Source organism: Molothrus ater, chromosome 16, assembly GCF_012460135.2.
Source record: "Molothrus ater isolate BHLD 08-10-18 breed brown headed cowbird chromosome 16, BPBGC_Mater_1.1, whole genome shotgun sequence".
NCBI lineage: Eukaryota > Metazoa > Chordata > Aves > Passeriformes > Icteridae > Molothrus > Molothrus ater.
In genome coordinates this window covers 970,516-993,118 of record NC_050493.2, presented here as the reverse complement: position 1 = coordinate 993,118, position 22,603 = coordinate 970,516, and the positions used below count along the sequence as shown (strand labels likewise).

Genomic DNA, 22,603 nt, shown 5'->3' with positions numbered 1-22,603 from the left:
CCCTTAGTGGGTCACCTGCAGGAAAATCCCTGCTGGTAACTTCAAGGCTGGGACAAGGCTTGGGCTTGTGAGGGCACAGTGCCCATTCTCCATCCACCCTCCAGGCTCGTGGGTCACCTCCTCAGCAGCGCTGCTGGGATCTGGGCACCCCAATTCTGGGGATTTCTGAGCTGCTCCCGCCACAGTCACGGTGCTGTGAGGTCCCTTTCAGCATCACTCTCTGTGTGCTTTGGCCCCGATGGTTTGTCAGGGTTTTCGGGCAGATGATGCTGATGACAAACCTCCAGCCTGTTGCCAGAGAGGGACTCAGTTCTGGGATTAACCTCCAGGCTCAGCAGTGCTACCAACCCCAGCCCACGGCCGGATCCTGCGCCCTGCGAGGCTCAGGCACAAACACTGACACAGGACAGGCTGTCAGCTCCTCCCTGTGCCACGGGCTGTCAGCTCCAGAGGACACCAGCCCTGATTTTTTATTGTTCTGTGTGCCTCGCATAGAGCACAGATTGCTTAAGAGAATGGCACTCCGTGGAGTTTGACCCGGGAGCCCTGATAGTGAAAATAATGCACTTCTCACCAGAGCCACGGGAGACCAAAAGAGTAACTTCGGTCAATTAGTTTAACTTTGACTATAAATATTCCTTCTCATCCCTTGTGACCCTGTTAACAGCTCCGCTGGCAAACCCCGATTCTCTGGCAATATTTAAGCTGCCTGTCAGTTGGCAGAGCCCTGCTGGTGCCCGGCGCGGGGAGCAGAATAAGACCCAGCTGAGCGCAGTAAGTTCCCTTTCAGTTCTACCTCGAGTCGGGAGCTCCGTCGGGTTCGGGGAGCTCTGCCGGGCCGCCCTGGGCCCCGGCGGGCCGTGCTGGCCGCAGGAGGTGGATGGAGCTGGGGATGCTTTAAAATCCCCCCCGAGGAGGCACCGGGAGCCGCGGAGCCTCGGAGCCACGTGGGCTGCGCTGCTGTTGATACAGCGCCGGCCGAGCGCTTCATTCCCATGCCACGGCTGTCCCTGCTCACAATCTCTGGCGAGGAAAGCGCCGCCGCCTGTGCCAGGCACCGGGGGACAGCGGGCTGTGAGCGGAATGCACAACACGGGCAAAATTTCCACTGGGCCGCGGCCGAGCCGGGATCCGGGAACCCGCGGCGGGAGGGGCCCTTGCCTGCCCCGGGAGGAGCCGGAGCGGCACCTGCGGCAGCCCGGGAGTGTCCCTGCCCTCCGTGCGGGGCATCCGCCATCCCTGCCTGTGCCCGTGCCCCTGCCCTCCGTGCGGGGCATCCGCCATCCCTGCCTGTGCCCCTGCCCTCCGTGCGGGGCATCCGCCATCCCTGCCTGTGCCCCTGCCCTCCGTGCGGGGCATCCGCCATCCCTGCCTGTGCCCCTGCCCTCCGTGCGGGGCATCCGCCATCCCTGCCTGTGCCCGTGCCCCTGCCCTCCCTGCGGGGCATCCACCATCCCTGCCCGTGCCCGGGTAGGGAGGGCACCTGCCTCTGGGTGGGACAGACAGACACGGCTGTCCCCTGTCCGACACCTCTGGGAGGGACAGACAGACACGGCTGTCCCCTGTCCGACACCTCTGGGAGGGACAGACAGACACGGCTGTCCCCCGTGTGCACACCTCTGGGAGGGACAGACAGAGCTGTCCCCCTGTCCGACCCGTACGGAAGGACAGACAGCCGCAGCGCTGTCCCCCTGTCCGACCCGTACGGAAGGACAGACAGCCGCAGCGCTGTCCCCCTGTCCGACCCGTACGGAAGGACAGACAGCCGCAGCGCTGTCCCCCTGTCCGACCCGTACGGAAGGACAGACAGCCGCAGCGCTGTCCCGCCCCGGCTCAGCCCCGCTCTCCCCTCGCTGTGCGCGGCTCCGCAGCTCCGGCCGAGCCCGGGTGCTCCCCGCGGGTCCCTCCCGGCCCAGGAGATTCCCCGATGCCGGGGTTCGGTGCCGTTCTGGGACTCTGCTCGGCGGGAGCCGGGCTGGAAGGAGCCGGGGGAGCTGGAGGTGTGGAGCAGGGTGAGCGGCTTCCCAGGCTGCCATACCAAACCCTGTTTGTCCTTTCCTAGTCAGGGGCTGGGCGTGCCAGTAAAAACTCAGCAGCGGCCAAGACACATTGGCCTTAAAGAGGTGAGAGAGCAGCGCTCTGGCCATCAGAGCATCCCTGCCAGGAGGGAGCGGGGATCCAGGGGCTCATAAAGCATGGAAAAGGCTCTGCTGAGTGTCCCCAGGGCCAGCCTGGTGCTGGGACCACTGCCCTCAACCAGATCAAGGCTCCCTACCAGCTCTGGCGCTGGAGGCTGCAGGGCCAGGATGCAGCTCCCAGCTGTGGGAGGCAGTGCTGGGATGGGTCCTGCCCTGGGAACTCCTTATTCATTGCCCGACCTTTGGTAAAGGGATGAGCCCAGGGGTGCTGCAGGACACAGGGCAGGCCTTGCCCTCTTCAGCCTGCAGCTCCTGCATCCTCCATCTCCTGCCCCTGTGCTCTCCTGGCTCACTCCCCTGAGCAGTCCTTGCTTATCCTCCAGCTCCTGCATCCTCCAGCTCCTCCCTGTGCGCTCTCCTGGCTCACCCCCAGGGCAGCCCCATGGTGCCACCAGGGCAGGAGCGTGGTTGGTCACGCTCTGGGTGAGTCCCCAGGCCCCAAGTGAGCTGAGGGCAGGCCCAGCTCAGCCCCACACCTGTTCAGGGCTGTTGTGGGACCCGTGGGACAGGAGGCTGCCCCGGGCTGGCTTTGCTGCCCTCGGCTCAGAGGCAGAACTCGTCTGACAGCTCGTGATCCGAGCGTCCGTGCCGGCTGTCCCGGCGCCCTCGCCACACCTCCTGCAGCCTTCTGGCAGGGACAGCCTATAAGTGTCCCCTGACAAGTGCAGGAGAGGCCGAAGGAGCTGGCCAGACGTGCAGGAAGGGAAGCAGCAGACACCTGGCCCAGGTGTGCAGTGACAGCAGGGCTGGCCTGGCTGCGGGGCCGTGACTGCTCCTCCTGGGAACCCCTCCTCAGCTCAGCAGGGTAAGGAGCACCCAAACCCAAACCCGCTCTGGGCAGGGTAAGGAGCAACCAAACCCAAACCCGCTCTGGGCAGGGTCAGGAGCATCCCAAACCCAGACCCGCTCTGGGCAGGGTCAGGAGCGTCCCAAACCCGCCCTGGGCAGGGTCAGGAGCGTCCCAAACCCAAACCCGCCCTGGGCAGGGTCAGGAGCGTCCCAAACCCAAACCCGCTCTGGGCAGGGTCAGGAGCGTCCCAAACCTGCTCCGTGCAGCCCCCAGGCTCCTTGGGGACTGACTGTGGCCACTGCTGAGCCAGGGACAGCCCAGGTGGCCTCGGCTGCCTCCCACCTCCTGTCCTGCTCTCAAAGTGTGCCTGAGCTGAGGCAAGGAGGAAATGGGAAGGAATTAATTCATTTGCATTAATCCAAACACCTGACCAAGCTCCCTGCCTGGAGTTCATCCTGCCCCTTCTGCCAGGGGCAGCTCCAGGGAGCCCTTCCAGGGATCCCACAGTGCTGCCACACCTCAGTCAGGTGTTTCTGGAGAAGAAAATGGGTTTTTGTACTCCTTGGTTGCCAGTCTCTGCTCCTGACAAGGAGCAGGGGACAGTTTCCAGCTCAGGAAGAGACCCAAGTGCTCTGTACAGGGTTGGAGCTCTTGCTGTGGCAAAGGAGGAAAATGTCAGCACTGCTGGGGCCGTTCATGTGCCACCACTCCCTGCTGGCTTGTGAGGGACCCGTTTGTGGCAGCAGCTCCTCACTGGGGCCAGTCCTGCCCTGCTGCCACCTGGGCCCCCAGGCTGTAACCCCAGCTCTGCTCCTTCCCTCTGCCTGCTCCAGCTGCTTTCACCTCCTCTCTAAGGCCCCCATTTCTCACCAGTCAGAAACCAACAGGAGATCCAGCAGCCCAGCTGGCAGCATCTCCCCATCACAGCAAGACACTCATGGATGGGGCAAATGCCAGGGCCTGGAGCCTGCCCAGAGCTCTGGCAGCACCAGCAGCAGCACCTCAGCACCCTGAGCTCCTCAAACCAGCCCCACCTGCCCAGGGCTTTCCCTGGCCACCCCCCGTCCTTCCACAGGTGTGTGCAGCAGGCCGGCGGCGTGCCCAGGCAGCCATGGAGCCCAGCAGCGTGCCCCCAGCCTCTGTGACCCCCTCGTGGGACGTGTTCCCCCAGCAGACCCTGGAGCCTGTGGACATCGCCGTGCTCGTGCTCTATTTCCTCTTCGTGCTGGCCGTGGGGCTCTGGGTGAGCAGAGCCCTCCAAAGCTCCCTGTGTGCCCCGGTGTGCTGATAAACGGGGCTGCTCTGGCTGGGATTGGGCCGCTTTCCACTGCACTCAACAGCTGCAGGGGGGAGTTTGCAGGTCCTTGTCCTCTCCCCAGCCTGGGAAGTGCCCTCACTGTCCCTGGGGAATGCCCAGGCCTGTGTTAGCCAAGGTTTGAGAACCCTGGTGAGGAAGAGGCTGTCTGAGCACAAACTGTCGCTAACAATGATGTTTTGTTCATCCAGGAAGGAACTGCTGCCCTATAAATCACCTGTGCTTGTCCACAGGGGTCCTGACAGCAGATTCCTTAAATTATTAGCATTGTCTATATATAATTAGGGCAGAAGGACATCCTTTGGCATGGCTTTTGTGGCAGCCTGGCTGTCGGGAGGCAGAGGGGAATAGCTGCTCCCTTTGGATGTGGTGCACAGCTCAGAGCGTTGCAGGGACCATCTCTGGGGCAGGGGGAGTCGCCTGTGCAATGCCCAGCATTCCTCCTGGGTGCTCCTGACACCCAGGCATTCTGCAGTTCTTGCCCAGAACTGCTTCCCTTCCTTTCTGACCCGGAGGGATGGGTTTGCTCCTTCCATCAGGGTGCGAGGTGAGGGAAACCTGCCCTAGGGCTCAGGGCGCTCCCTGGGCCCGGGATCTCCAGCAGCCAGTGTCCCTCAGGAAAAGCCTTCTCTTGCAGCTGGGGGCAGCTCGGGGGCTGTGCAGGGCAGCCCTGGCGAGCCCTGAGCCCGTGCCCCCGTGTGCCCGCAGTCCATGTGGAAGACGCAGCGCAGCACCGTCAAGGGCTATTTCCTCGCCGGGGGACAGATGGTCTGGTGGCCCGTGAGTAGCCCTGTCCCCCTGCCCACGGCCCTCTGCCGCACCAGCGCTTCTGCTGGGGCGCTGCCCGCGCCTCCAAACAGGAACAAACAGCCAAAAGTTCCTCCTGTGCTTCGCCAGTCTCGTGTTGGGGAGGCTCAGCCCAATGCCCCTCAAAACCTGGCTGCTTCTGGAGGTTTCCACAGTTCCCTGGGGGTCCCCAGCACGGCCACAGCTCTGTGCTGAGCCTGTGCTGGCTGGGCTGTCTCATCTGGGCTGGGCTGATGCCAGAACCTGACATTTCCACCTGCTCCCCCCACCTTCTCTGCTCACCCACAAGAATTGGATGCTTTGCAAGCAGGATGGTCCTGAGCACAAGCGGGCAGTGAATGGTGAAAGAGGCTGGAGAGAGGTGCCAAGGCCACTGACCCTGTAGGGAAAAGAAGAAGGTGGCAGAGGCTGACGAGGATTGCTCTGTGTCCTCTGCAGCCAGGAGCGGGGACAGTTCCCTGTGCCCCCCGTGCCAGGGCCAGAGCTGGTTTCTCCCTTTCCCCAGGTGGGCGCATCCCTGTTTGCCAGCAACGTGGGCAGCGGGCACTTCATTGGCCTGGCGGGCTCGGGAGCTGCCTCGGGCATTGCAGCCACAGCCTACGAGTGGAACGTGAGTGGGCACGGGGGGCTGGAGCCCTCCCTGCCCTCCCTGCGGGCTCAGCCTGCTCCTGCTGCGGGGCTGGCAGTGCCCAGCTCTGGGGACACTGTCCCAGCCCAGCCTGGAGCCCCTCTGACCCAGCCCTTCCCTTCCTGGCAGGGGATGTTCTGTGTGCTGGTGCTGGCCTGGCTCTTCCTGCCCATCTACATTGCCTCGGGGGTAGGTGGGGATGGATATGGGATGGATATGAGATGGATGGATGGATGGATGGATGGATGGGTGGGTGGATGGATGGATGGATGGATGGATGGATGGATGGATGGATGGATGGATGGATGGATGGATGGGTGGGTAGGTGGGTGGACAGGCTCCCTCCACTGCTCCTGGCGCTGTTCCCCTGCCCTGGCTGGGGTGGCAGAGCTGCTGGCAGGGGCTCAGGCTGCTGGCAGGGGGCTCAGGCTGCCCCCAGCCCCTGGCAATGGGCAGAGTCCCCCCGAGCACGGGGCTGGGCACTCACAGTTGATGGAGAGCCCTGTGCAGCATCGCAGCAGAGCCAAACCCCAGCCCAGGGCAGCCCCCGGGGCCCTCCTGCTCCTGTCCCACTGCAAACACCCCCAGAGATCCATGGGGAGCCCCTGGCAGCTCTGGGGGTGCCCCAGGGACTGTCCCCCCCTTCCCTCACTGCGTGTCGCTCTGTAGGTTACGACCATGCCAGAGTATTTGCAGAGGCGTTTTGGAGGCAAAAGAATTCAGATATTCCTGGCCATTCTCTACTTGTTCATCTACATCTTCACCAAAATATCTGTAAGTAGGAAAAAAAAAAGAAAAAGGGAAATGGATTGGGTTGAATTCACTTTGGAAATGTGTGCTGAGCAGTGAGGCTGAGAAATGCAAGGAGTGGCTGTGCCTGGATGAGCAGAGAAGGGTTTGTGATCAAAAGGAAGGGGACTCCCAAGGAAGAGAGACTCTGTTTTTTTGAGGACCTACACAAAAAGAGTGGCTTCTCTTTTTTTGCTCAGCTGGCACCTGAATGCTTGTGACACCAGGAGGGAAAGCTCGTGGCAGTGTCCTGAGCAGTAGTCCATGGACAGTGGGGCTGGCAGGGTGGATGTGGTGGCTGTTAGATTTTGCACCCCTGGCAGCTCCCCCAGTTTCTCCCCTTTGCACGTTGATTGCCTGTGCAGACACAGGTGCTGTTATGGCAGGATGGAGAGGCTGGGACAGGGCTGGAAGAGAAGTCTTCATTCCTTTATTGCACCTGTTTGAATAAATAACTGAATGAAGCCTTGCACAACAGCCTGGTGGCTGTTCATTAACTGGAACAGACAGATCCCTGCTGGGGATTTTCCTGTCCTGGGGGGGAACATGGTGTCTGACCCTGCCTCTGAACCTCCCAAAACTTCTGACAGAGGCTTGGGGTGCCAGGACACAGGGAATGGCTTCCAGTGCCAGAGGGCAGGGCTGGGTGGGGAATTGGGCAGGAATTCTTCCTGGGAGAGAAGTGAGGCACGGGGTGCCCAGAGCAGCTGTGGATCCCTGGCAGCGCCCAAGGCCAGGCTGGACGGGGCTTGGAGCACCCCGAGAGGTGTCCCTGCCATGGCAGGGTGGGAATGGAAGGGATTTAATGTCCCTTCCCACCCAAAGCACTCCAGGGTTGTGTGGAATGGATGTGAGTGCTGGGGAAGGCTCAGCTTCTCCTCTGGATCAAATGGAATGAATCCATTTCCACCTGCTGGAACGTCTGAGTGCAGCTCCTGTGCTCAGGGTGTTCTACCCCTGCCTGCCCTCCCTGGGCCTGTCCTGGAGCTCTCCTATCCCATTTTCAGCTGCTGCAGAGCAGGTTGGGCAGGGCTGGCCCAGCCCTGGGGCCATTGTGCTGCTGGTCCCCCTGTCCCCATGGCAGCAGGGACAATTCAGGGGGCTTTGCAGGGCAGATTCCCCAGGCCCTGCCCAGCCCAGCTCCCCCACCCCGAGCTGGGCAAGGAGAGGAGCTCAGCCCAGCCTCTGTCCCAGGGCTGGGCATGTCCCCGCTCGTGGCACCCCTGCCATCCCCTGGCTGTCCCTGCTGGGAGCAGCAGCAGTGACCAATGGCTGAGGAGGGCTCCTGGGGCTGCTGGGGCTGGGAGCTGGGGCTGGGACCATGAACAAACCGGGCTGGTCCCAGGAAAGGGGGGAATGGGAATGTGCACACTGGGAGGGGCTGGTGGTGCTGTCCTGCAGTGTGTGACAGTGGCTGTGCCATCCCTGCAGCATGTGTCACTGTCACTCTGCTGTCCCCACAGTGTGTGTCTGTCAGTCTGCTGTCCCTGCACTGTGTGGCAGCGCTGTCCCCGCAGTGTGTGTCTGTCACTGTTCATCCCTGCAGTGTGTCACTGTCACTGTTCTGTCCCTGCAGTGTGTGTCTGTCACTGTTCTGTCCCCGCAGTGTGTCACTGTCACTGTTCTGTCCCTGCAGTGTGTCACTGTCACTGTTCTGTCCCCGCAGTGTGTCACTGTCACTCTGCTGTCCCCACAATGTGTCACTGTCACTGTTCTGTCCCTGCAGGTGGACATGTACGCCGGGGCCCTGTTCATCCAGCAGGCCCTGCACTGGGATCTGTACATCGCCGTGGCCGGGCTGCTGGCCATCACTGCTGTGTACACCGTGTCTGGTGGGTGCTGGGGACACTCCTGCACTGACCTCACCCTGCCCCAGACCCTGCACTGACCAGCACTGACCAGCACTGACCAGTACCGATCCTGCCCCTGACCTGCACTGATCCTACCTGAGACCCTGCCCTGCCCCTGCTCTGTCCAGCCCCTGCCCCTGTCCTGCCCCTGCCCCTGCCCTGTCCAGACCCTGCCACTGCCCCAGTCCTGCCCACCCAGCTGAGACATCCAAGTGCCCCAGGCCAGGCTGTTCACTGGGGCTGGAGCAGCCTGGGACAGTGGCAGGTGTCCCTGCCGTGGCAGGGGTGGCACTGGGTGGGCTCTGAGCTCCCTTCCCGCCCAAGCCATTCCAGGACTCCATGGTTCATGCCATGCACCATGTCCAGCCTGGTTTTGCCGTGAGTGTGGACGTTGGGGTGGGAAGGCAATAGAAAATTCACCTTTTTAGGAAGAATTGCCAGGTGAGGGTGAGCGAATGCTCCTCAGAGGCTGCCTCAGGTGGGTGCAGGTCTGCTGTGCCTCAGGAGAAGCTCTGCAGGGCATTCCCAGGGTACATTTCCCCTGTTTCCCCGGAGGTGTGAGGGATTTGCAGCACAATGAGCCGTGTAATGCAGAAAGACTCCAGGCTTGGATGCCCTTTCAGGGCTTAGGAGTGGCCAAATGGAAAAGAGCCACACAGAAACCCCAGGCAAATAAAGGTTATTCCTTTCCCACTGCTCGCCCCCAGTGATGTAAAATCACAATTCCCTTTTTTCCCCCTCTCCTCCTTTTTACAGCTTGGGCTTTGTTTTAAAACTTTTCCACGTATTTCCCGTAGAACTACTCCTGCTTTTGGCTTGCAGTGACAAAAGGGTGACTCATGATGAGTCAGATCCTGAGGAATTGCAGAGTGCCTCTGGCCCAGGCTGCCCCCAGCACGGACAGAGCCCCCAGCCGGGCCCGGGGCTCGGTTTGTGCTCAGGAGCCTGTGCAGGGTGTGGTGCTGTGCAGAAGGAGCCCAGCGTGTGCCCTGTGCCCTGCAGGTGGCCTGGCAGCTGTGATCTACACGGATGCCCTGCAGACCCTCATCATGCTCATCGGGGCCCTGTCCCTCATGGTCTTCAGTGAGTGCTTCCCTGGGCCTCTGTCACTTGCACTGGGACAGAAACCTCATCACGTTAAACCCTGGGCAGAAATGCTTCTCTGGGAGGGTGGGAACCCTGGCACAGGTGCCCAGAGCAGCTGTGGGTGCCCCTGGATCCCTGGCAGTGCCCCAGGCCAGGCTGGACACTGGGGCTGGGAGCCCCTGGGGCAGTGGGAGGTGTCCCTGCCCTGGCAGGGGTGGGATGGGATGGATTTTGAGGTCCCTCCCAAGCCAAACCGTGGCAGGGTTCTGTGATTCCACAGGAGGGGCAGCACCTGCTGCAGCCAGCAGCGTCTGCCCCTCCCCAGCCCCCTGGGAGAGCTGCTGATTGTTTAGGAATGCTCCTGGAGCATCCCCCACAGTGGCCCAGAGGCTGCAATCAGAGTCCTGGCCCGGGGGGATGCACTAACAGCTTCTCATGACCCATTCCAGGTTTCATTGAAGTCGGTGGCCTTGAAGGTTTGCAGGCCAAATACTTCGGTGCCATCCCCAGCATCCGTCAGGAGAACAGCAGCTGTGGGCTGCCCAGGGCCGATGCTTTCCACATCTTCAGGGACCCTGTCAGCTCTGACCTGCCCTGGCCAGGAGTCCTGGTGGGAATGACCATCCCCTCCCTGTGGTACTGGTGCACAGACCAGGTGGGTGCCATTGCAAACCTGGGGGCTGCCACCTCACCTGGACTGATTTTCTGAGGGGGATCATCAGTAAAATCTCATTTGACCATCAGCAAAATCAGATCTAATCAAATCAGTCCTAAAGAAGGAAATCTTGGTATGCACAACTAAATATTAGTAACCATCTCTATGGAAGAGGGGGTAAGAACGCGTTTGTGTGTTAATCCCAGTCTATAAAGAAGTCTTTTGTTTGTTTGTTTGCTTTTTAACTTGATCCTCGGTTCCTCGTGAACCACCTGTGAATTTCTTCTCTCACCTTTCCCGGGTCTGGCTCTCCTCCCTCCCAGGGACCCCTCAGAGCCCTCGAACCCCTCCTGCTGCCCCAGCTGTGCCCTCCTGCTGCCCCAGCTGTGCCCTCCTGCTCTCTTATTGAACTCTGCCCACTCCAGCCCTGTCCTGCTCCTTGGCCAGGCTCCTCCACAGGGCCAGGGAAGTGCCCAGAGCAGGGAGCATGGACAGCCCTGGGCATGGGTAGGTGAGGGTCAGGCCCTGCGGCACAGAGCGCTCCCAGCTGGGCTGGAAGGGCACGGAGCGGTGCCTGTGTTTCTGAAAGGAGCCAGCATCCAGAGCAAGGGCTCCAGAGCACAGCCAGGCTCTGTGATCACCCTCTGAGACCTGCAGAGTTCACTGGAGATCAAAGTCAGGATGATCCATCCCAGCCAGCCCCTGCTGCTGGCAGCCAACCAAAGCCATTCCTTCATTCCTAGGTCATTGTTCAGAGGTCCCTCGCTGCCAAAAACCTCTCCCACGCCAAAGGAGGCTCCTTGATGACCTCCTACTTGAAGATTTTGCCCCTCTTTATGATGGTAATGCCAGGCATGATCAGCCGGGTTCTGTTCCCAGGTAAGTGCTGGGGGAGGGATCTCGGAGCTCTCCCCGCTGCTCAGGGCTGGGGAAGCCTTTCCTGGTCAGCTGGGAGCTTCCAAGGCATCAATGCCCCACACGTGGAGAAATGTCCTTCCAGGCAGGAGCTGGATGCTGCCAGAGCAGCCCCAGCCGTGCCTGGGCTGGGCTGGCCGGGAGCCCCAGGCTCTGCCTTAGAGAGCGACTGAGAGCAGAGGAGCCTGCCCAGGGACCCTGCTGCGCTGCTGCCTCTCACTGCCCGCTGCTTCTTCCAGACCTGGTGGCTTGTGCAGACCCAGAAATTTGCCAAAAAATCTGCGGCAACCCCTCTGGCTGCTCTGATATTGCGTACCCCAAGCTGGTGTTGGAGCTCCTGCCTGTAGGTAAGGGCCTGGTGATGGCTCTGGCATGGTGGGGCTGGCACGTGGCAGCCACAGGCGCCTGGGAGGGGGGCTCAGAGAGGCCAAGAGCCTGGCACTGCCGTTTAGAGGGGTTTGTGTGGGATGAACCTGCCATTGTCATTTTGAATTGGAACTAAAACCAGTTTTAAAAGTCTGTTCTACCCACAGGAGACCTGGAGGCCACCCTGCAGTGGAGCCTCTGAGGGTTCCTCAGGGTGGCTCTGCCTCTCCTTGTTGCCAGGGCTCAGGGGCCTGATGATGTCGGTGATGATAGCAGCCCTCATGTCCTCCCTGACTTCCATCTTCAACAGCTCCAGCACCATCTTCACCATGGACCTCTGGAAGCACCTCCGGCCTCGCTGCTCCGAGTGGGAGCTGATGGTCGTGGGCAGGTGGGCACAGCTGGGCAGGGCTGGGCAGAGCCTGGTGCCAGGCACAGCTGGGCACAGCTGGGCAGGGCTGGGCAAAGCCTGGTGCCAGGAACAGCTGGGAACAGCTGGATGGGCAGAGCCTGGTGCCAGGCCCAGCTGGGCACAGCTGGGATGGGCAGAGCCTGGTGCCAGGCACAGCTGGGCACAGCTGGATGGGCAGAGCCTGGTGCCAGGCACAGCTGGGCACAGCTGGGATGGGCAGAGCCTGGTGCCAGGCACAGCTGGGCAGGGCTGGGCAGAGCCTGGTGCCAGGCACAGCTGGGTACAGCTGGGCAGGGCTGGGCAGAGCCTGGTGCCAGGCACAGCTGGGCACAGCTGGGATGGGCTGGGCAGAGCCTGGTGCCGGGCACAGCTGGGCACAGCTGGATGGGCAGAGCCTGGTGCCGGGCACAGCTGGGCACAGCTGGATGGGCAGAGCCTGGTGCTGGGTACAGCTGGGCAGGGCTGGGCAGGGCTGGGCAGAGCCTGGTGCCAGGCACAGCTGGGCACAGCTGGGATGGGCAGAGCCTGGTGCTGGGTACAGCTGGGCAGGGCTGGGCAGAGCCTGGTGCCAGGAACAGCTGGGAACAGCTGGGATGGGCAGAGCCTGGTGCCAGGCACAGCTGGGCAGGGCTGGGCAGAGCCTGGTGCCAGGCACAGCTGGGCACAGCTGGATGGGCTGGGCAGAGCCTGGTGCCAGGCACAGCTGGGCACAGCTGGATGGGCTGGGCAGAGCCTGGTGCCAGGAACAGCTGGGAACAGCCCCTGAGGTGGCACCACCTGCCCAGCTCGGGCAGGACTGCAGCAGAGGCTTTAGGGCTGTGGGACACCTTGGTCACCCTGAGCAACAGGAGAAGCAGGGCCTTGTGGTGTTGTGAGGTCCCAGGACGAGGTGAGAGATGAGAACTCCGTCCTCCATGTTCTCAGATGGCTGATTTATTATTTTGTGATATTATATTTTATTAAAGAATGCTATACTCAAACTATTCTAAAGAAAGAGAAAGGATACATCAAAAGGCTTAACAAGAATGATAGTGAGAGCTCGTGACTGACTCAGAGAGTCTGACACAGCTGATGGTGATTGGTGATGAATTAGGAACAATTCACATGGAACCAATCCAAGATGCACCTGTTGGTAAAGCATCTCCAGCCCACATTCCCAAGCAATCAGATAATTATTGTTTTCATTCTTTTCTGAGGCCTCTCAGCTTCCCAGGAGAAAATGCTGGGCCAAGAGGGTTTTTCAGAAAATCTCACGGTGGCAGGGCCGGAGCTCACAGGAGGGGCCTCCCTGTGTCCCGCAGGGTGTTTGTGCTGCTGCTGACCGTGGTGTCCATCCTGTGGATCCCCCTGGTGCAGGCTGGCCAGGGTGGGCAGCTCTTCATCTACATCCAGTCCATCAGCTCCTACCTGCAGCCGCCCGTGGCCGTGGTCTTCATCCTGGGCTGCTTCTGGAGGAGAGCCAACGAGAAGGTACCGGGCTGTGCTGGCCCTGCAGCCCTGCTGGGCGCTGCCGCAGCGCTGAGCCCTCCCTTGCCTCCCCAGGGAGCGTTCTGGGGGCTGCTGCTGGGGCTGCTGCTGGGTGGGGTGCGCCTGGTGCTGGATTTCATCTACCCCGAGCCGCGCTGCGGGCAGCCCGACGGCCGGCCCGGCGTGGTCAGGCACATGCACTACCTCTACTTCTCCATGGTGCTGGGGGCCACCACCAGCCTCACCGTGCTCCTGGTCAGCCTGGCCACCGAGCCCCCGGCCCCCCAACAGGTGTGTGTGTGTCCCCTGCGCGTGTCCCCTGCGCGTGTCCCCTGCGCGTGTCCCGCGTGTGTCCCCCATGTGTCCCCTGCGTGTTCCCTTAGCCCTCAATGCCTCCCTGGGTGCCCCTCGCTGCATCCCCAGGGGGAAACAGCTGCAGATGGGAGCCCTGCTCATTGCTGGGTGTGGGCACACCTGGGGCACTGAGCCCTCCTCTGCTGCAGCACCTTTGGTGCCAGTGGGTGCTGAGCAGCCCCCATGTGGCTCCTGAGCTCCCTTGGTGCCCAGTGGGTGCTGAGCAGCTCCCTTGGTGCCCAGTGGGTGCTGAGCAGCCCCCATGTGGCTCCTGAGCTCCCTTGGTGCCCAGCGGTGCTGAGCAGCTCCCTTGGTGCCCAGTGGGTGCTGAGCAGCCCCCTTGGTGCCCAGCGGTGCTGAGCAGCTCCCTTGGTGCCCAGTGGCTCCTGAGCAGCTCCCTTGGTGCCCAGTGGGTGCTGAGCAGCTCCCTTGGTGCCCAGTGGGTGTTGAGCAGCTCCCTTGGTGCCACAGATCCACCGGCTGACCTGGTTCACCCGCGGGGACGCCCCGGCCGGGCAGGAGCTGGCAGCAGCCGGGCCTGGCCCCGCCAAGGAGCAGCTGGAGCTGAGCCCCGCTCCCGAGAGCGGCCCCGAGCCCAGCAAAGGTCAGTGACCACAGCCCCGGGGGCTCCCGACAGCCTGCAGGACAGGGAACATTAAAGCTCCTTCCTCTGGAGCTCTGGAGATTCGGGGTGTGCTGAGAGAATGGCAGAATTAAAGAACAGAGAATGGGCTGAGCTGGAGGGACCCCCAGGATCAGCCAGCCCAGCCCTGGCCCTGCCCAGACCCCCAACAACCCCACCCTGGGCATCCCTGGAGAGCTCTCCAAACCCTCCTGGAGCTCCGGCAGCCTCAGGGCCGTGCCCATTCCCTGGGGAGCCTGGGCAGTGCCAGCACCCTCGGGGGAAGAACCTTGCCCTGAAATCCATCCCAGACCCCCTGGCCCAGCCCCAGCCCTGTCCTGGGCGCTTCCCATGTCCCAGAGCAGAGCTGGGAGCTGCCCCTCAGGGGGAGCTGCAGGGCACAGTGAGCTCTGACCTCCATCTCCTCTCGTCCAGGGGCAAAAAGGCTTTACCTGACATTGCACCTAAGCAGGAGCTCAGTTTCTTTTCCAGCTCTGGGTGGCATTACAGAAGCTTCAAACAAAGGAGCTGGGTGGGATACGGAGCCATGGCCACTATCCCATGGCTGGTGCTGTGGCACCTGCTCCCAGAACTGGCTGGAAAAGGGGAGGGTGGAGGAAGACACAAAAAGGTTGATGAAATTCCCTCCCTGTTTTGCAGCAGTGTTCTCTGATCAGCTCTAGCAGCAGGGAGAGCCCTGGCAGAGCAGTGAGGGAGGATGTGCACGTTTTAAAGCTCGTGCATGTTTTAAAGCTCGAGCCTGTCAGGATTGGGCACAGGCCTGTGCAGAGCTGCCCGTGCATTGCAGCCAGGATTCCCAGCCCTGTTTGTGCCAGGCTCAGGCCTGTTTGGTACCGTGTCAGCTTTGCTGCTGTCCCCTTGGTCTGTGACAGGCTGTGGTGAGTTAGGGAGTCACGGTGCAGCTCCCCTGCTGCGGGGCAGCCCCACACTGTGGGACACCAGCGTTGCCTTCCAGCATTAATGATGTGCCCCGAGGCTCTGGGGAGTCCAGGCTCCAGGTGTGGCAGGGATGGGCTGGAGCAGCGCTCACCTGGGGGCACCAAGCAGCTTCAGCTCGGGTTTGGGGTTTGGGTTATCGTGACCATGGCTGCTGGGAGAGCAGGAGCTGAGCCCAGAGCTGCAGGGAGGATGGACCTGGGGCTGCAGGGGTGCCAGTGCAGAGTGCTCCGTGAGCCCAGGGCTGTGTTTGTGCACCACACCCTGCACAGCAGCACCAGGCTCCTTTCTCATTCCTGTTGCAGGTGCAGCCGAGGCCAAGGGCAGCTCCAAGCTGCTGAGCACTGTGCTGTGGCTCTGTGGCATGGAGCGCAGGCAGGAGGGGGCTGAGAGCCTGCCCAGGGCTGAGCCCCTGCCCCTGGCGTCCCTGGAGGAGGAGCCCCTGGTGAAGCACATCCTCAACATCAACCTGCTGCTCTGTGTGTGTGCTGGGGTCTTCCTCTGGGCCTACTTCGCGTAGCCAGGGGGAGGCCGGGCACACACCATCAGCTAATCCTAACTGGTGTAAATATTAATGATTAGCAGAGGGTTAATGTAATTCTTAATGCTTTCTAAATTTTCTTTCTTTATTTAAGACATTTTAAAGACGTAATATTTTCCTTATTTCTAATGGGGGCCTGGCTGTGCCTGGGCCGAGCGCTTGGCACTGGCACTGTCAGACCCCACCTGGCACCAACCAGCTGAGGAAGGTTGGTTTGGTTATTTTAAATATTTAATTTTGCTCTTTGGCCTTAGAGCACTGCCTGGAATTCAGGAAGCCTGGAATCTCTTCCTATTTATGCCTCTATAACCAGCTACAACCACTTGGGTCCCCTTTGGTTCAGCTCCTGTGGCCCTGGGGGACAGCAGTGACCCCTCGAGTGCCCAGAGCAGAGCCAAGGGCTGTTCTCTGGGCTCTGGTGTGCCTCTGGCTCAGCTGTGCCCGTTCAGCTCCTTCCCTGTGTGCAGTGGGTGCTGCTGGACCTGTCTGGGAGCTCTGGCTGAGGTACCACCACTGGCACTCCAATGGCAGCACCAGCACCAGCATGGAAACTGCCCCACAGCTGCTGCTGGGGCACCTGCAGGGCCTACACCAGCAAACCCACCAGGTGTGCCAGGACAGGGGCGCCCAGGGCCAGCCCCTCATGGCCTGGGCACCCACAGCCCTTCTGGGAGTGCCTCAGTGGAGAGCCCTGGGCTGGGCACCATCCCTGGCCCTGGGCCTCATGCAGCTGCAGAGAAACATTAAAGAGTGAGACTTGGTCCCTGTCTGCCTGGAGTCTGTGGGACTGGGGCGCTGCCAAGACCTCTGGGCCCCATGGCCAGGTTGGAGGAGGCTCCTCCTGGAGCCCCTCAGCTGCTCTGGCTCCCTGCTCCCCTCCCCAGAACTCAATAAACACTGCAGGGTCGTAGCCAAGCTCACCCCCAGAGCTGGCAGCACTCTCAGAGAGACCAGGCAGGAGCACCTGGAAACCTGCAGCAGCCCACGGAGTCAGGAACTGCTCCTCTTAAACCACAGAAAGGGAATTGGTCTGGGGGAACCTTTCTGAGCCTGTGAAACGCTGCTGGAACCCCTGGGCAAGAGAGGCACTGACAGTCTGGGGGATAAACACCAAAATCACAGGACTGGGCCCTGTGGCTCTTCAAACTGAATTTGCAGTTACAAAGATTTGTTACAGGGCTGCTGTGGTGACAGAGGAAGGTCTCACAGTGCTCCCACTGAGGTCCTTAAGGGAAAACCAAGCTGAGCAGTCAGGGACTCCACAGTGCAGGGGATTGCTGTGACCTTCAGCACCCAGTGGAAGCCACAAAACTAGAATAAAGATGCCTTAAGTTGACAAAAAACAATCTTTAATTTTATAAATGTTCACTCAACTTCTGAATCCAAACAGCTGTTTCAAAGTTCTTTCAAAATTCAACCGTTTTCAACAAAAGCACAAACCCCATTTCCACGGTTTCCTCGTGAAACAGTTGCCAGTTGCACATGAACAAAGCAGGTTAATACAAATAACTATGAAATCAGGGTAAGTACTGCTCCTAAGTAGCAATGAAATGATTAAAGAGACAGAAGTTCCTCCTACAGCACGACAGTCCTTCAAGGCACTGGATGCATCCACAGTTCCACAGGTGACTGAGAACCAGCAGTCACCACCAGCACTGGGGCAGGGTTTGGTTCATGGCTTGAGGGGAATCTGCAGCAAATCCGAGAGGGAATGTCCCCTGGGAGAGAGGGAATGTCCCCTGGGAGAGAGGGAAGGTCCCTTGGGAGAGAGGGAAGGTCCCTTGGGAGGCAGCTCCTGGGACGGGCTAAGAACTACAAAGAACCTCTAACGGTGCCGTGAGGATTATTTCCCTAATACAGACATGCACTTTAAATAACTAATAACGTTCTGCTTCTTATTCTTTTGGAATTTCTGCTCATACCACCTGTATCAGCACTGACCACTCTTCCTAAGCGAGTTCCTGTAGGAATTCATTCCTTCCATCCAAGAGTTTGAAAACCGGTGTCCAGACCCAGATCATTAAACTTCTTCTGAGGGCGAAACGTGGCCAAAGGGCTGGGCTCCATTTTCTGAGAGGTCTGCTCCAAGCTGGGCCAGCCTGGAGCTGGGTGTGGCGGGAGGCCCCAGCGCCAGCTGTGCCCAGCTGTGCCCAGCTGTGCCCCGCTGCCAGAAGAAGCCTTTCCCTGGAAGGTCTGGGGGTTTTCCCCTGCAGGAGCGGGAAGGGGCGCAGAGCGCGGGGTCACAGCGCCGTGCTCTCCGTGTCATTGTCAATGTCCAGCAGCAGGTGGGTGTGCAGCTCTCTGCCCAGCTCTGCAGGAGGCTCTGGAGGAGGGTTTGCAAGTGGCTCTGGAATACTGGAATTAGAGTCTGCACAAAAAGGGAACAGCAGTTTAGCAGCCGGGCCAGGGCCAGCTCACTGAGTCGGGGCTTCCTGGGCATCTCCTTGGGCAGAGAAGGGAGAGCAAAGATCAATGAAGGCTCTGGGAACAGAGCTGGCCCCTGGGGCACACAGTGCTGAGCCCAACAGAACAGCTCAGACTGCTCCTCCTACACACCCCGGGCCAGGCCTGGGCGCAGGAACACAAACCCACTCCTTCCTGAAGGAGGGAGGACACCGAGCCTGATTTAGGGTCAGATTCCCAATGCCCCTGAGAGCTACTCTGGACTTTCATGTCAAAACACTCAGCAAAATAATCTGGCACCCAAATCATCCACCGGGGAACACCACCTGTGACTCTGAGAAGCAACAGGAACAAGGATGGTGTCAGAAGGAGGCAGAAGTTATTTACACCAAGTGCAGATTAAACCTCTCTCCTGTGTGAACAGGGCATGCCATGGTCTTTGCCTCTTCTGAGGAGAGGAGGATTTTATTCAAGGTGTCAGAAAAGGATCTCTGCTGCATCTCTGGTGACTGACTGCCCTGGCAGCTGGCATTATCAGCCCAGAAAAATCCCCAGCAGCTCAAAAAAGGGTGACTGAAAATCTTGTCAGGATTTTGGAAAGCTGATTTACAATGTGCCATGACATCCCTTACTGCAGTCCAGCAGCTGCTCCACATAGGAAAAAATTTAGATCACTTAGATCAACAAAAAATCCAAATAAATGCCTTGTTTTCAAGCACAGGAGGTGCAGACAGGCATCCTAGAGAGACTGGGACTCGTAACTCAAGCATGAAAACCTGAAGTTAACCCAGAAGTTACTGCAGAAAAGCTCAAGTTGAAGGTTTCTGAGCTAAAAGACCTGGAGGAGGGGAAGGCAGCCCCTGAGTGCCCCCTGCCCTGCTCCTGACCCCCCCAGCCTGCAGGGATTTGGGATCCTGCACAGAGCAGCTGCAATCCCACCCTGCTCTGGCCTGGCACTGAGCAGGAGCTTCAGCCACAGGACCCCAGGACGGGCTGGAAGGGACCATAAATCCCATCCCACCCCACCCTCTGCGTGGGCAGGGACACTGCCAGCAGCCTGAGCCCCTGGAGCAGCCGCTCTGGAGGCCGTGACACGGGGAGGGAGCGCTGGTGGCACAGGACAGGGCAGTGACAGCGGGCACAGCGGGAGCCCCTGCACGAACACGGCAGCTCTGGGTGTGTGCACAGACACAGCACGAGGTGAGGGTGGCCAGACACACCAAGAGCTTCACATTCTGCTCTCCAGGGCTTAGTGGGTTAATGGAGCAGGGGCAGCCCCTCTCTGGCCATGCCGGGGACGGACACACGCAGCAGGGCACTGGGGGGGGTTAGTAGTTAGCACACGCATCATTAGCAATTAGCAATTAGCAACAGTGTCGGCCAATCAGGGGCCTGTTCCTTACCATTGCACTTGCCAATACAGTTCCTACTGAATGCTGGTCAAACATCTGGATTATTTAATAAAACCTTTGATTAGAATATTCTAGGGCTTCTTACTCGAACACCATAAATAGAATTTGAGGCATTACTAAAGCCCAGTACACGGACAAAGGAGTTAACAGTGTCCTGAGGACAGCTCAGGATTCCTGTTCAGGGATCATTATGAGGTTTGCAGGCACCTTAATTTTGTTCCCTCATTCCACTTGTTAAGGTTCAAATTAAAACCAGCAGCTGCACGTTGTGAATTAGTGAGTCTGTAAGTGCTTGTATGTGCAGGTGTGAATATTAGAGCAGACACTCTTATGTGACAGGTGGTGGTGTTAATTCAGATTATTAATGCTTTAAAAACACATTGATCTGGAAAAGGTGGATGCTTTAGCACGGAGTGTACTGCTGGAGGTGAGCCTGGGTGTCACTTCAATCCTCCCAAGGGGATTTTAGCTGAACAACCTGGATCTTCTAGGTCCCTTCACCAGTTTTGGAGAGAATCCTCCCTCAGCAGCTTTCCTTTCCCAGTTTTCCTGCATGGCAGCTCCCACGCTGTGTTTACAGCACACACCTGGGCCAATCTGCTCTGCTTTGCAGCCCCCTCTGGCAGGTGCCTGCCGTGCCCAATTCTAATGAAGCAGCCCCAGCTGGATGTTAATTACAAGAGAAGGACTTCTCCCATTACACTGGGGTAAAACAAACCCTCCCTGTCTGCTGTCATTGAAGCAATTTCCTCAGAACCAGGAAAACCCTAAAATGAAAATAAATATGGTCGAACTGTGAAACACTTGGAAATTTAGATTAAGTCTTTCCTTGAAGTTTGATTCACTAGCACAGCTGCTGCTGTTAACTTCATTGTGAAGTGCTGGCAGCATTCAGAGCCACTTCTGACTCCAGCTTGGGAATAAATTATCCCCGTATTTTAAACATACTGACAAAAGTACAATCAGAAGTCAGTTATTTTAAGAATAAAAGCTACTTTTTAGTTGGTTAGCAGCTCATTTACTGCAGGTTTCTCCATGGAACCCCATAATGGGCAGGGACACCTCCCACTGTGCCAGGTTCCTCCAAACCCCACCCAGCCTGGCCTTGGCCACTTCCAGGGAAGCGGGGCAGCCTCCAGGCCACCTCTTTCTCCAATTCACAGAAACCCCAAAGCTGAGTGATTTGCAGCCTGGCTTCCCAGTGCCACACTGATTTCAGTGTCCTGTCCTGCTGCAGCTCAGGCAGGCAGCCCTGCCTCCCCAGCTGCTGGGCAGCTGTGCCACAGCTCAGGGGCTCAGGCAGCAGCACCCAGGGGTGCCATGAGTGGGGCTGAGCAGGCAGAGCCCCCAGGGAGGCTGGCAGCCAACCTGCCCCGGTGCAGCTGCTCTTCTGCCATGTCACATCAGCCTGGATTTTGCCAAAAACCTCAAGTGGTTAAAAATGACTGCAAAGCTAAAGTGAGAGCTACATTAGAACGTAACCACAAACCACCAAGTTGTAGGAAAAGTCATATTTGTCTGCAGTGAGGAGAACAAACCTGCTGGAAACGGGTCACCCATCACACCTGAGTTGGAGATAACTCTGGGGGCCTGGTGTGAAGAGTTAATTCTTTCCAGGGATTTAAAGAATAACTGAATGCTCACAGTCCTATCACAGCTGAGCAGCAGAGCCTTAAACCCTCTTGCAGGCAGAATGCTATGGAGGGATGAGGTACAGAGCTGGCAGAGCACAGTTCCTACAGAGGGTGAGGACACAGGGCACAGAGCACAGTTCCAAGCACACGTCTGAACTCAAGCTACAAACAGGAGCAGTTGAGCTGCAGGCTCTGTGAGTACAAACCTTATTCGCAGTAACCATCCCCACCTGTGAAGGCATTGGGGTAGAGCTGTTAGGCAACAGAATTGATACTCTGCATTCCAACACATTAGGCTAATTCTAGAGAAGCTGCAGTGTCATGGGAAAGTTCCAACCATTATTAATTATAAGTAGATTTAAAAGCATTAGTCTCCCACGTTCAGTATCTCTCCCTTCAGAATTTCCCAGAATAAGCAGTGACTCAGCAGGAAAACATTCCAGAATCTGCTGGTTTTGAATGGCCTCAGCAACTACATTTAAAAAAAATAAACTTTATTAAAGTCACATTATCCCAACCAAACTGGTAACTACAAGCTTCATGAAGCTTCTGTGAGAAGACAAAAGTTTCTCTTTACTTCGTGGCTGTCCTAAAACAAGGACTGCACTTGAGGCTCTATAAATACTGACCTAAGAAATACAGTTTAATACAGCTGATTCTTCAGCTTCTGGATGTCCAACTTAAATGCACATCAGAAGGCTCTGTTCTCATAAGGTAAAACATTCTCTGCATGTTTTGCCTACTAGAACACGTGTCAGTGACCACTCATGCCCTTTTCTTATCTCAGTATGTGCTGAAATCCACCATCCTTGGCTACATCTTCTCCCTCCTCTAAATATTTGCTTTTTTGGCAACACATGTCCAAGCAGAATTGACTGCCAAGATGCTGAGCTGGAGCTGCTGTCACAGTGTTAAGCTTCCAAACAGGAATAAAAAAACCAACAAAAGTTCACCTCCACTTGCCCCCAAACACTTCTGCCTGAGGAAGGATACCCTCGTGTGCAGAGCAGCTGGGTGGGCACTAACTGGGTATGAGCTGTGAGTTCTTTAACTGAGATTTGTGCTTCCCCATGGCCCCCACTCCATCACTGCTTTGGCACTAACTGGAAATGAGCTGTGAGTTCTTTAACTGAGATTTGTGCTTCCCCATGGCCCCCACTCCATCACTGCTTTGGCACTAACTGGGTATGAGCTGTGAGTTCTTTAACTGAGATTTGTGCTTCCCCATGACCCCCACTCCCATCACTGCTTTGGCACTAACTGGGTATGAGCTGTGAGTTCTTTAACTGAGATTTGTGCTTCCCCATGGCCCCCACTCCATCACTGCTTTGGCACTAACTGGGTATGAGCTGTGAGTTCTTTAACTGAGATTTGTGCTTCCCCATGGCCCCCACTCCATCAC

At 58.5% G+C, this 22,603-nt stretch overlaps 2 protein-coding genes across 5 annotated transcripts in view; one reads left to right on the top strand and one right to left on the bottom strand.

Annotated features, from left to right (window-relative positions):
• The first annotated feature begins 724 nt into the window (after positions 1 to 724).
• On the top strand, positions 725 to 16,020 carry SLC5A11 (solute carrier family 5 member 11). Its single transcript, XM_036392306.2, has 16 exons — positions 725 to 774; positions 4,064 to 4,231; positions 5,012 to 5,083; positions 5,616 to 5,720; positions 5,868 to 5,927; positions 6,408 to 6,512; positions 8,254 to 8,359; positions 9,380 to 9,460; positions 9,913 to 10,118; positions 10,862 to 10,997; positions 11,273 to 11,380; positions 11,640 to 11,790; positions 13,113 to 13,281; positions 13,354 to 13,569; positions 14,104 to 14,236; positions 15,517 to 16,020. Exons 2-16 carry the CDS (start codon positions 4,100 to 4,102, stop codon positions 15,729 to 15,731), a joined length of 1,995 nt encoding a protein of 664 aa, XP_036248199.1. The 5' UTR covers positions 725 to 774; positions 4,064 to 4,099; the 3' UTR covers positions 15,732 to 16,020.
• A 1,064-nt stretch (positions 16,021 to 17,084) lies between these two features.
• The window catches only part of ARHGAP17 (Rho GTPase activating protein 17), a 41,686-nt gene continuing 36,167 nt past the window's right edge, over positions 17,085 to 22,603 (bottom strand). For 2 of the 4 annotated variants that reach the window (XM_036392300.2, XM_036392305.2), the window contains one exon: positions 17,085 to 18,120. In XM_036392300.2, the coding sequence (XP_036248193.1) occupies positions 17,993 to 18,120 (128 nt within the window). In that variant the 3' untranslated portion in view covers positions 17,085 to 17,992. Of the gene's footprint in view, positions 18,196 to 21,407; positions 21,432 to 22,603 lie in introns of all 4 variants that reach the window. The other 2 variants (XM_036392301.2, XM_036392302.2) reach the window with 2 other exon arrangements.